The sequence below is a fragment of the Danio rerio genome, chromosome 2, assembly GCF_049306965.1.
Source record: "Danio rerio strain Tuebingen ecotype United States chromosome 2, GRCz12tu, whole genome shotgun sequence".
Taxonomy (NCBI): domain Eukaryota; kingdom Metazoa; phylum Chordata; class Actinopteri; order Cypriniformes; family Danionidae; genus Danio; species Danio rerio.
Window position 1 is genome coordinate 55,128,572 of NC_133177.1, and position 13,143 is coordinate 55,141,714.

The following is a 13,143-nucleotide window of genomic DNA, read 5'->3' on the forward strand; positions in this document are numbered from 1 at the left end:
TCCTCCCACCCATTTTTTTTCTTTCACCCATTATTTTTTTTTCACCCACCCATTTTTTTTCTCCTCCACTACGTCCCTTCCGGGGTTCCGTAGATAAGTGAAAGCAGGAGAGGAGGTGTGTTTCAGGACACAGATCATCAAATTTAACAGGGAGGGTGAATAGTACATTTCTGTACACACAAACACAAGCTTTTTGTCAGGAATGCCCGTGCGATCACTGATCCATCAATGTAGAAAAGTGATGTAAAATTATAATTTTCGTAATTAAAAGAAAAATGCATACTAACATCCAGGAAAACTCCCTATATAAATATAAATATATAAATAGAATTAAAAAAAAGATATAAATAGAAAATAAGCACATAATATGGGCATGATATATCATGAAGAGGGTGAGTTTTCTACTGAAATAAAATATATTTGCCTGTCAGAGGCGGTTGCTGTATAATTACGTTACATATAAAATACTATAGTAAATACTAGTGTTTTGAAGCATACAATAGATGATTACTTGAAATAAACTTGTAGTATTTATTGTTGCTAACACAACTGTATTAAAATATTTAATAGGCTTCAGTTTTCTATGCTATAATCACAATGAACCAGTTTACACAAACTTTACAGTATTTATTACAGTTTATCAGTTTACTATGGTACATTATTCTGTAGCATGCGCTAACAAAGAGTTGTACACATTATAGACTTTCCTATGTGGTTCAAAAACATGTCTATTATGAATTACTATAGTTTTCCCCATGCAGATATTTTCCAGACATCAAGAAATAACAGATGAAAGCAAACAAAAGCGCGGACGGTTAGTCAGCATTACTTATTAATTATTATTAATGCAATACTTATTTATTTTTGTAAGGAAGAGAAAGTGCTTCACAATAATAACTAGTTTTGTTGCAAGGGTTGCATTTCTTTTTTGTTCTGTCAATGAACTTAACCATCAGCAAACATTCACCGCTGTTGTGCATCTCGATGTTCACTTTACGGATATTTATTCAGCCGAAATGCCAGGAAAGACATTGATTATTGCAAAACATTGGAAACAACACAAAGATTTCACTGCGGTCACACCATCTACGATTCCGAGAGAGACGCCGCCGGTCACTTCTTCTGAGTTTTATTAGCGGTTGGTATACAACTTCTTGGTGCATTACTATGGAGTCAGATAAGACTCAATAGTAATTCACGCAAAAGACACGATGTACACATGCGTAGCCAAATTCACGTGCGTAAAATATTTATTTATATTCACAAAAAAATTTCATGTGCACTAAATAAAAATACACTTTCATAAAATACGTTTCACAAATGCAAAACACCATTTGCAAATGTATAAGAATGTACAAAAAGTTTTGAATGTTTAAAACTTGCGCGTTCATCCTGAATGGGAATGTGCAAATCCTCTTTCACGTACGACTCCCCCTGGATACGTGTGTGTGTATTTTTGAGACTGTCCAGGCAGAGGCAGGGCAACTCGTACCTTTCAGCCAATAAGATGAGCGCTGTAGTCGATGACATCCACTCTACGCTCCATTTGCGCAGACTGTTCCTCTCCAGCATGACGAACGGAAAAAGTCGCAGTCACACTTTTTTTTTTATTTATTTGATCATAGCCTCACTCCTGTCTCGCTCCGCTCTTCTTATTTATTCTCTCGCAGCCCCGTGAGCATTTGATGTTGTGATAGCTAGTTGCAACTATTTTCATTAGTGCTGATGAGAGGTAGAGAGAGGAGATGAGCAGATCATCTGAAAACAATGATTAAGTGCTATATGTGCTGCAGAAATCACTTTACATTTTATATTTGTCTTATGAGAGTATATTTTTTCTACACACGTCTGTCCAAACAGCTTGAAAAGTAGATTTTTCACCATAGATGCCCTTTAAACAACCACAAAAAGCCTATGCTATAATAGTGAATAGTGCTTATCCTCAATCTATGTTTAATGAATAGGTGTTTACTGGGGCCACATGATTTCTTGGGGCCCTAACCGTATGTTCACAAAGAAAGCGGCTAGAGTGTCAAAGCAGCCGGAAGTCATTCATTTTCAACGAGAGCCGGCGGCAATAAGCGGCGAGAAGCGGCAAGGAGCAGTGCGGCGCGTCTTCGCCGGTGTGGGCGTCGAGGAGAGTTGAAATCAAGTCAACTTCATGACGAAGCGAATTTTGACGCTTTCACCGCTGGAGCTGAAGGCAGACAGCGTTGTCGCCAAGGCGGCCAGAGCGACCTTTGACGCTCTCGCAGCCTTTGCTCAGTAACCACTTACCTGGCTTATATGTTAAATCCGCCCCAGCTATCCGATGACCTGCTATGAAAACATGAAACTACAATTTAATTTTTTAATAATTGTTTTTATTTGAAGCATTTTGAAAACTAAATGAATTAGTGAGATCACCATATACATAATCATTATGTGCCTATACAACCACATAATACTACTGATTAATTCTGTGATATGCACCTCTTAAATGCCACACTTTTCCTTTGTGTTCTGTGGGTTTAGATGATGGGTTGGTTAATTGCAGAGGTCCGTCTGACAGCATCTGGCATATAAATGGCGATTGGACTCAAGAGCCGAGCAGTCTTCCATGTTGATGCACCGCCGGAAGTAGGAATCTAGAGGAATGACAAAGAACATCAAAGTGAGTGTGGTGTTCTGAGTTGTTACTATAGGCTGAGGTATTCTATAGTTGCTAAGGTGTTCTAATCATTCTGCATTCTATATACTAAATATGGAATGATAGAAAATCCACAGCACTCATGATAATCTGTGACTCACAGGGAAATTTCTTGTAGGCGACAGCTACACACGCATTTTGATCGTTGACACAGGTCTCTTCAGTGAACCCGCAGTTTCCTCCAGGTATGTCAGGGATACATCTGTGACATGTCAAGGAAGAGCCTATAGGAGATATAAAGCGGTTATTAACTAGAGCAACATTTAGATTTATAATATATTTAAAACACTTTTCAAAATATACAAAAATAAGCAAAAAGATAAATTTACATAAGCACATTTTTAACAAATACATTTTTGACAATTAAAAAAAAAATATATATATATATATATATATATATATATATATATATATATATATATATATATATATATATATACACACAGCTTATATATATATATATATATATATATATATATATATATATATATATATATATATATATATATATATATATATATAATTTATTTATACAACAGTTCTGTCTGGTTCTCGAATCTGATTGGCTGATAGCTGTGATATATTTAAGTAATATCAGCACCCGTACAGTCTCTTTACCCTTTGTGTATTACTCCACCCACATACAGCCAGCAAAAAGCAGAGACTACAGATCTAAAGTTTAAAAGATGTTTTATATATATAAAATTTCCATTGCTGTCTATTGCAAGTGTGTGTGTGCTGTCAATGTCAATTGGAGAGGAGGAGGGGCAGTGAATCAGCTATGCCAGTGGCACCAATCAATCACAATAACACAATAATTTAGTGCATATTTAAATATTTAGTGCACACTCAGAAATAAAGGTATGTAAGCTGTATCTGGGGTGGTACCTTTTTAAAAGGTACAAATTTGTACCTTAAAGGGCTATGAAACCCCCCACTTTTGGTTCAGGTCTACTTCAGAATTTTTTCTAAAGATGCGTCGTAATCGGCGTGGAGCTCCGCGAGCAAAGGGCAGGGGTGGGCGTGGCCAGCAGGGGAGAAGGAGGGGAGCGAACAATTGTTGTCAGTTAGCTCACAAAATGCATGATTTTATTTACAAAGTTCAAATGCAAAGTAAAAAACAGTAATGTAATGTCCTGCTACATTTGTTATTTGTAATTTCATTTACAGATAACCACAATTTATATCATTATAAAGATTCATATAAAGACAAAATGAGGACTTCTTCAATCCCTGGGTCTGAATGCAGGCTCAGTTCAGCAGGTCTCTTTCCCTGTCTATTTTGCTTTACAATAAGGTTCATAAGTTAATGTTAATTACTGCATTTAATAACATAAACAAACAATGAACAATACATTTACTACTTTATTTGTTCATGTTGGTTAATGTTAGTTAATGAAAATAGTTCATTGTTAGTTCATGTTAACTCATGGTGCATTAACTAATGTTAACAAGCATGGACTTGAATGTTAATAATGTATTAGTAAATGTTCAATTATGATTAATAAATGCTGTACATCTGTTGTTTATGATAAGTTCATGTTACTAAATGTATTAACTAATGAACCTTATTGTAAAGTGTTACCTTTTAACCATTAGCCCTGTTGGTAATCTAGAGGATTTAGGCAAACACAGCAGCACAGCGATGTGTCTAAATGAATGTGAACGAACTACTGATAAAAGACAATGTACGCCATTCTCCAATTCTTGTACTGCTCTCCCGACAAAAATCCTCGCTGCACACAAACTGCTGTCAGGGTCGATACAGCAAAGCTTTGCGGGGAAAAACATGCAACAAACAGTGTGTGAGTCAAAGCGATGTCACCAAAGAAACACTCTTGCTCTATTTTTAAGTGTAAGGCTCATTGGGCTCAACACAGAATCAACATTCACCACATGATCGTCTAATCGGAGTTATTGTTTGTAACTTTAGGTGGGTTTGCAAACATGTGAACTTTTCATTGCGTCTACCCTTAACTTCAGTCATTTGCATTTAATCGTGGTCACAGAAGCTCCGTATGATCTTAACTAGGTGCAGCTGGAAAGTGCATGTTACCTCACGTGCTTGTCCCTCCATTGGAAATAAAATAATGAACTTGTCTGCAGGTCGCACACCAGAAGCGCCACTTTTAGAATTCTAAACATAGGTTTCTATAAGGATACACACAACAGCGCTTCAAGTCGGCGGCTGTCTAGCCACCACTCAGGACACTTCATATTACTGCCGCACCACAAAGCGCCATCTGCATAGTTTTATTTTAAATAACATGTGAATGTGTGTGTCTAGTGTGCCGTGTCGCGGCTATGAACAATGCATCCAGTGCCTCAGTCAAAGTTAATTCAGTATGCGTGGTTATTAGTCTCGGTGTACATGCTCGGAACTTTAAACTAGCACACAGTTGGCTATAAAACAATACAGAGACACAAATGTTTTTGTACTCTCTGCTTGGTCTGTGTCCGGGTTGTACATATACGGCTGAATGCTGATCCTCTCACTCATGTTGCTTCTCTCTGTCTGCCTGTCTGTTGCCAAAAACAAAGCTCTTGGTTCCGCCCCCTTGTTACGTTGGGCGGGAAGTCGAAACAAATTTTCATGTGAAGCAACATGCCCCTAAAACAACAACCTGTGTACACACACCCCTAAAATGAAACTTTTTAAGACATTATAATGAAACAATCTGAGTTCATTATAAAAAAAAAAGTTCAAAGTGTTTTAAACTGAACCTAAACTGGCACACACAGAAGAAACATAATATTAATATTAAATCTTTAAAAAGGGGTAAACTAGGTGCCCTTTAAATCAATAATATCAACAGCAAAATCATATTGGGGTGGCCAGAGTTTACACAGCTGAGGCTCGAACCAGCAATCTTCTGGCTGTAAGATGATGGTGCTTACCACTGAGCAATCTTTATTTGTACAAAATAAAACAGTTTTGTACTTAATTATTCTGCTGTAAGGCCGGGGATGTGTTTTCTTCCCCCTAATTTAAATCCATTTATTATAAAAATATATTTGGAAATATGTGTTTGCCTGAAATGAAATATATTTATATTAAAAAAATGTCATTTTATTGAACAATATGGATACAGCTTATTTTTAAGATATATAAAAAATGTATTTTGGGAATAAATAGACTTAAAAAATGCTGGGTTACTTTAACCAAATTCTGGGTGTAATAGGAACTAACCCAACTGCAGGGATAACTTTTGAATTAAATCAATAGGACCAGGGTGGCATGGTGGCGCAGTGGGTAGCGATGTTGCCTCACAGCAAGATGGTCGCTGGTTTGAGCCTCGGCTGGATCAGTTGGCATTTCTGTGTTGAGTTTGCATGTTCTCCGCATGTTGGCGTTGGATTCCTTCGGGTGCTCCAGTTTCCCCCACAGTCCAAACACATGCGCTATTGGTGATTTGGGTAGGCTAAATTGTACACTAAAGTGTATGTGTGTGAATGAGAATGCATAGGTGTTTCCCAGCGATGGGTTGCAGTTGGAAGAGCATCTGCTGCGTAAACATATGCTGCATAAGTTGGCAGTTCATTCCACTGTGGCGACCCCAGATTAATAAAGGAACTACGCCTAAAAGAAAATGAATGAATGAATATATAGGACCAAATTTAACCCATGTTTGAGTTATTCCATATTTTACCCAATTTGGGTTTAAATAACCCAGCATTTCTTAGAGTGTAGATAAATAACGGTTCATATAGTTTATCATTGCACCCATTTAAGATGAATATTATATATTATTACAGTGACTCTGTAAAAGTAAAACAGATGAGCAACAGCAACTTGACTTTAACTAACCGTTGGCAAACACCAGTGCGAGAACAAGAGCCAGCAGCAGAACCTTCATTATTCTGTTGAGGAAAATCAAAATCCTGGTCAATCATAGTGATTATGAATATGTCATATGTCTACATTCCATTGAGTGATAGATTTGCTTATAGTTTAATTCAGGCTTTCCATCAAACACTTATTTTCACTGTGTTCAGAATTGGTAGCACTTTAATTTAAGGACAATTTCTCAGTTTTCCTGCGTATTACCTGCCTATTATTAAGAAATTTCTGCATGATCTTACTATGATCTACTATGAATCTCTAATCCGATCTACTACATAAACCTTATTAACTATTAATAAGCAAAAGTCATAGTCAAATGTTTATTAATAGTGAGAATTGTATACCTGAAAATAAAGTGTGACCAAAAATCTGTTTGAATTCCTGTGCTTAAATCATATTGAAAATATTAAGAGAACACTTAAAAATACTCTATTTTGTTTTAACATGTAAATTATAGTTATGTGGTAATTTATATTTTATTCTATATACTTCCGAATTTAAAACAAAAAAAAATGTTTTCTATATACTATAAAAACAAAAAAGTATATACATTTTAGACAACACAATTAAAATATTTTAAGCTCAAAAGTTACAGTTTTTCTCAGTCGCATAGGTGCGTTTCTCACAACACTAGTGCATTTCTGCACAACAATTAGTGCATTTCTCAAAACAATTAGTACAAACTGCAAAACTAAGCTGATAACCTGCAAAAGTGCGTCACTTGCTCAAAATGGATTGTTAATCTCTAAAAGCAAGTATATATATATATATATATATATATATATATATATATATATATATATATATATATATATATATATATATATATATATAAACAACCAAGTGAAGAACTATATGACTCTATAGTCAATAAGAATATTATAAAAATAAAAGTGTTCAATTTCACTAAATACAGATTTAATTCCTATAATAATGTGTAAACTCACCTTGACTGTGAAGCAGATCTGAAGTCAATACTCAGACTCCTGTGTTTGTGCTTTATATACTGTAATGTTGCCTCATTTCTGGGAGTCTTTGATGTGTGGAAATTCCCTATTGAATTAATGCCAAAGAATCCGAACCAGACAATGACACTTTTCTTTGTTATATTTTAATGTGCTGTTTGTATAAACTGGTAACAGTATTAAGTGAAATTTCATTTATAATTTATTCGTTATTTTACAAATGAGCAAACAGACACAGATGATGAAACACAGTGTGGTGACAAAACCGCTTCCTTGAAAATCAGGAACACTTTATTCATGCTGCCTGTTTATTTGTATAATGAAAATTGGCCACAAAATCAACTCAACCTCATTCGAATTTATGTAACCATCATTTATGCCAACATAGGCCTATTCTGAAAATGTACTTCTATATACATTTCTGAAGATTGCAAATTATGTAGCCAGAAGTACGTATGGCGGCATTTTGGCTTTAAAATGGACTCTACAGGGCGATGTGATTCTGTTCCTTACCAGCTGACCAATTACCTCCCTATAGACGGCTTTTCAACTGTTATCAGTTTGTCCAGTGGCTCACCATGAATGTCAGTGGACTTGAGCTGCAGGGAAGAGCTAACAATCCACTGTTGTGACCGTGTTACATCAAAATGTTCCCGTGATTCCTGTAACTACTCAAGTGTACTCTTGGCAGTATGTTGCAATGCCTAAAGAACAAACTTGCATAATGTTGGCCAATTTATTAGCTAATTTCCCCTTAAAGGGATAGTTCCTAAAATTGTACATTTCTCACTATTTACCTGCTGAAAAAAACAGCACATGCTGGTAAGGTTTGTTTTGCTGCTGGTCTTGCTTGTCTCAAGGTCTTGCTGGTTTCAGCGCTGGTCTCAAAGCTGATCTTGCTGGAGACCAGGATTGAAACCAGCAAGACCAGAACACCAGCATTAAAACATATCTTACCAGCATGTGCTGTTTTTTCAAGGCTAACTCTCAAGTGGCTACTTTTTGAGATTTATTTATTCTGTTGAACACTTACGGATACATTTTTTAAGAGAGATGAAAACTTCTAACCATTGACTTCCATAGTAGGAAAAAACAAAACAAAATGGAAGTCAATGGTTACAGATTTTCAGCTTCATTCTTCAAAAGATCTTCTTTGGGGTTCAACAGAATGGAAAAACTGAAATATCCCTTTAAACAAACACAAAAAGCCTACGCTAATAGTCAATAGTGCTTATTTTCAAACTGTGTTAAATAAATAGGTGTTTACTGGGGCCACCAGATTTTCTAAAGTAAATCGTACTGTCTGTACAATGAAAAAAAATAATGTCTGCAAAACTATTGCAAACAATTTATTTGTGTTGAATTTAAACAAACAAATTAAATTGAATAATATTCAGCTTAATTTGTTTGTTTGAATTCAGCCCAAATAAATAGTTTACAACCACTTAACGTAAAGAAATTTTGTAAATCCAAGGAATCATCTCTGAATAGTTTTTTTAAGTGTATCAACCCAGGCTCATTCTGGAAACGTAGTACCGCGGACGTTTCTGGAGACCACGAAATATGTCCCGAGAGGTACGTATTTGTGCAGTTTTGTTTTTGCGAATCCGCGAGAGGCCCGTGCTGTTCTTACGTAAACCCGCCAGAGGCCGCTGTCGAGTGACCGTCTGTCTGAATGACAGAATGATTGACCGTGCGACCGGCCAATCGGCTGACCCACCCTTCTCCTTCCCCAAACCCAACCAACGATTTACAAAAGCCGTCGAGAAAAAGAAAAGCCCTCGTCTGATTTTTACCACGTTTTCGGATTTGACCAGATTCCCACCCTGTTATGAACTTGTTCACTTTAATTTTTTAATTTAGTTTTTGTTTTCTTACTTGATTTCTGGAACCGCTCATCCCCTAACTTAAACCCAGTCGTCGTCGTGGTCAGCTCCTCTCTGCGTCTTGAGTCTGCTGACTTTAAACCACGAGCTAACCAGACAAACTGGTTACGGCGGGAAAGCCCTCCACATGGAGGTAAGCGCGGTCGGCCGGCAAGCGCGAAAGGGAACGGCGTCACACCGCCCCGTAGCATTCGCTTAAAAAATTAAATGCAGCCATACGTACCTCCGGCTACATATTTCCCAGTCTCCAGAAACGTTTGCCGGACTATGTTTTCAGAATGAGCCTGGGTTGGTCTGTATTGAGCTTTTTGCTCGTTCGGGAGCTTTGAACTATCAAAAACATAAAAACGCGTTTTCGTACATTAAATATTTGTTCATGCTCTATGTACATTACAGTAGCACGTTTTTTAAAAACAGGTGAGCTGAGTTCAGTTCTTAGTTCTTTCATTTTCATTTTACTTAAAGTATATTAATTTAACTTTGTTAATTGAATTCCATTCAGTTTTTTAACCTATTATTTTTATGCAACAGTCAAGTTGCTATACGAAGTTGCTATATTAATTTGCTATGCAAAGAAAGGAAAACAATTCATTTTTGGCATGCTGATTTATGTGAAATTGTGTCTATATAATCACCTTGCAATTTTGAAATTATTGCTTTTTTTGCTATTCAGTTCATAAGATCAGATCAATCTTTTTTTAAAGTTTTTAAAATAAAATTAGTTGTACACTGTATTAGACATGCGACGATAACCGTTGTTGTGAATTTCTCTGTCTGGCTCACGGCACCAAAACTTGTGAAATTCTACGATGAGCAAAAAACCAGGGAGAGATTTCGGGTATCTTCAAAGCAGAATCCTTTAATAAGAAGAACTCAGCGTCGCTGTGGCGTCATCGAAAGAAACTCTCAGTTGGTACAGCAGACACTTAGTTTAAATACATTTGTACAGACATCGATTCATGTAGGTGAGGACAGTCTAAAACAAAGCATGCAAATGAAGTGTTGTTGTCAGCAGGGTAAATTGCCATTCTAGGCCCGATCTTGTCAGCATATAAGTACCCCTAAAAACAACTCTTCAGCTATATATAGATTATATAAATTTATATTCCCACACTGTTTTCAATGTATACCGTGGTTTAGAAAAGTCAAGCTTTTAAAAATGTTCGGCTATATCGTTTCTAAAGTGTATTTAAGATTTTTGTTTTGTTTTAAGTTCTTTAGGACAACAGTATCTCCAGCAGAAAATATATTTAAAGATGCTGTTTTAAATCTGTGTTTCTGAAAGCAGAAGTCAATGATTCATTTGAATTATTGACAGGTTTTCTTTTACGAAATAATTGAAAAATTTCCCAAAATAAAATAATATTGTGATCAAAGGGGAAAAGTTGTTTTTTACCCAGACATTTAAAAAGAACATATTTTAGAGCAGTGAGCACAATACCATCATATCGTGAAGCAGTGATATTTTTATCCAAGGTTATCATACCATCACAATATATACCGGCTCATGCCTGCACTGTATAAACATTTTGAAATATTTATATATATATATATATATATATATATATATATATATATATATATATTAGTGCTGTCAAAATTAACGCGTTAACGCATGCGATTAATTTTAAATAATTAACGCGTTAAAAAAAATTAACGTAATTAACGCAGTTCAGGTTTTTTTTACTTCCTGTTGTGGTGGACGTGTGTTCAACATGCAATAAATGTGGATAAGACCAAGGAAGCACTTTTTGAAGGCAAGTTCCAGTATAAAACAATTAGTTGCATCACAGGTTATCCAGAGTTCCATGCAATTTCAGGTGTTTCATTTTTAACTCACGACTTCTGTTGTAAGTTGATACCGCATTGCGAACAGAAAGAAAATCCTCCGCATTTCGTGACTCCGTGTTCCTTTAAGGTAAGGTTCCTTTTAAGGCTACACGGTAGACTTTTAATAAGAGTATAATCTTAATCATATTAAAATCGGAGTATTGGAGTCTTGTGTAAATGTACTCAGAAAGTCTCCGGTGAAAACGCGAGCTGTCAAGGACAGGGCATTACTCTGCCTTTCAGCATGCGCCCTTCAAGTTTAGCGTGTTTCCTCATTAAACGCAAAGAAAGCGTATGCTTCGCGTTGTTGTGTCAGAATCCTTGTGAAATACAGTAATATTTTAGGAGGCTTAGTTTTGGACGCTTAGCAAATTTGATGAACGTGATCATGCGTGTTGAATCTTAGGGGAGTTGCTCCAGTATGGAAGGCCGTTGGGGCCAAAACGTCTGCAGCGCGTTGTGTGTGTCTGTCTGTGTGTGTGTCTGTGTCAGGCCTGTTGAGGGGTGTCAGGGGTGGAGTGAGCGACGTATCTGAGTAGGGGCGAGAGGGGTGTGCAATGTATTTAACGACCAGTTTGCAAGAAATTATTATTCATTTGCGGGCATTTGGGAGTCTCTGTGCACTTGCGGGATACTCCTAGTCTTAGCAACTGGATGAATGTAAAGGAGGATTAAGCAAAATTGTTTCTACTCTATAATTAATGTTCTCAACTCACAGCAATAAAACTTTACAATGAGTGCAACAGTTTGTATTCTATAGTTTATTATTATAATTTTTCATTTTCCATATCTGCAATTCCTGTATTTTGGCATTTTTTTGCAGTCCACTTAGAATCCAACATGGAAATCAATGTTTTCTTTATTGGCATTGATTGTTTTGAAATTTAAATGTCATTAACATGCCTGTGTTTTCATTTCTGTAATAAATATGGCTGTCAAGCCAGGATCTTGATGGTTTATTGTGGGTATGTTGTTTACATGAAGAAATCTGTGTTACAAGTTAAACAAAAATTCTATTAAACAATTATATTTTGAATTTAAATAATTTTTGTCTTGCGTTTACATAAATTTTACATTTAAATAGCCAAAATTACAAGTTTCAGTATTTTAAATGTGATTAATCGTGATTAATCTGATTAATTAGTTAATTTTTTTAATCGATTGACAGCACTAATATATATACATATCGGTATTGGCCTCCAAATCTAAAAAGTTATCATTCATCGATATTAGCCCAAAAATCCATATCGGTGCTTCCCTATTCAAAAATGAACCAATGTGAAGATAAAACCAGCTTCACCTCAGTAAAGCAGGCTAGGTGCAATAGCACTGTTTACTGATATTTTGTTGTTAAACTACATAAAAATCTACATTATTGATGCTGTAAAAGGACCCTTATAAAACTGAAAATAGTCAAACCAATCTATCACCAGAAGATTTCCGTGGCCGAACAACACTTCTGTGCATATAACCTACTTGTAAAACAATACAATCTACATCAGCTTTGTGTGACTAAAATAGTTTTAAAACCGAACATTGCCTGTCTAAAAGAAATGCTTTAGCCATGGTGTTGTCCTTCCTCCAGCGTGCAAAACTAACTCCAATATTGATTCAAGATTTTCAAAAGTTTTGATTCAGCTTTTGATTTTACTGCTGTGATCTCATTTGTCATGCCAATGGCGGATCTACATAAACAGATGTGGAGATTCACAAATCTACATTTGCTGACAGACAGTTTGAGCTACTTATCGGAATTATGGGAATTGTTGGCCCGACAAATTTTGATTGGATGGACATTTTTTTGTTTTATGCCTTACCCAGATTATAAAAATACATATAAATACGTTTAGATCGTTTACTTTGATCAGTCCTATTAGAATGTGAAGAGACCTTCAACCAGCACAACAAAACATGTTTCTGAAGACAATC

General features: G+C 35.9%; 1 protein-coding gene across 4 annotated transcripts; it reads right to left on the minus strand.

Annotated features, from left to right (window-relative positions):
* Nucleotides 1-340: 340 nt before the first annotated feature.
* Nucleotides 341-7,684, minus strand: si:ch211-9d9.1. Of its 4 annotated transcripts, XR_012394809.1 has the most exons (6): nt 7,481-7,684; nt 6,498-6,550; nt 2,791-2,913; nt 2,473-2,627; nt 2,278-2,319; nt 582-2,197 (listed from the first exon to the last, which is right to left on the minus strand). XR_012394809.1 is itself a non-coding variant. In XM_009298909.3 (4 exons), exons 2-4 carry the CDS (start codon nt 6,544-6,546, stop codon nt 2,527-2,529), a joined length of 273 nt encoding a protein of 90 aa, XP_009297184.1. In that variant the 5' UTR covers nt 6,547-6,550; nt 7,481-7,684; the 3' UTR covers nt 2,342-2,526. The 4 variants fall into 4 exon arrangements, 1 of the variants encoding a protein (XP_009297184.1); XR_012394800.1 differs by having other exon boundaries at nt 341-2,316; XR_011007167.2 differs by having other exon boundaries at nt 341-2,319.
* Nucleotides 7,685-13,143: the final 5,459 nt, after the last annotated feature.

Excerpts from the sequence above, each read along its gene's own strand:
- si:ch211-9d9.1 (XM_009298909.3), bottom strand. The coding sequence starts at position 6,546 with ATGAAGGTTCTGCTGCTGGCTCTTGTTCTCGCACTGGTGTTTGCCAAC. Across the intron at positions 2,914-6,497 it reads CGCACTGGTGTTTGCCAACG|GCTCTTCCTTGACATGTCAC; the intron begins GTTAGTTAAAGT and ends TATCTCCTATAG. Across the intron at positions 2,628-2,790 it reads CGCCTACAAGAAATTTCCCT|ATTCCTACTTCCGGCGGTGC; the intron begins GTGAGTCACAGA and ends TCATTCCTCTAG.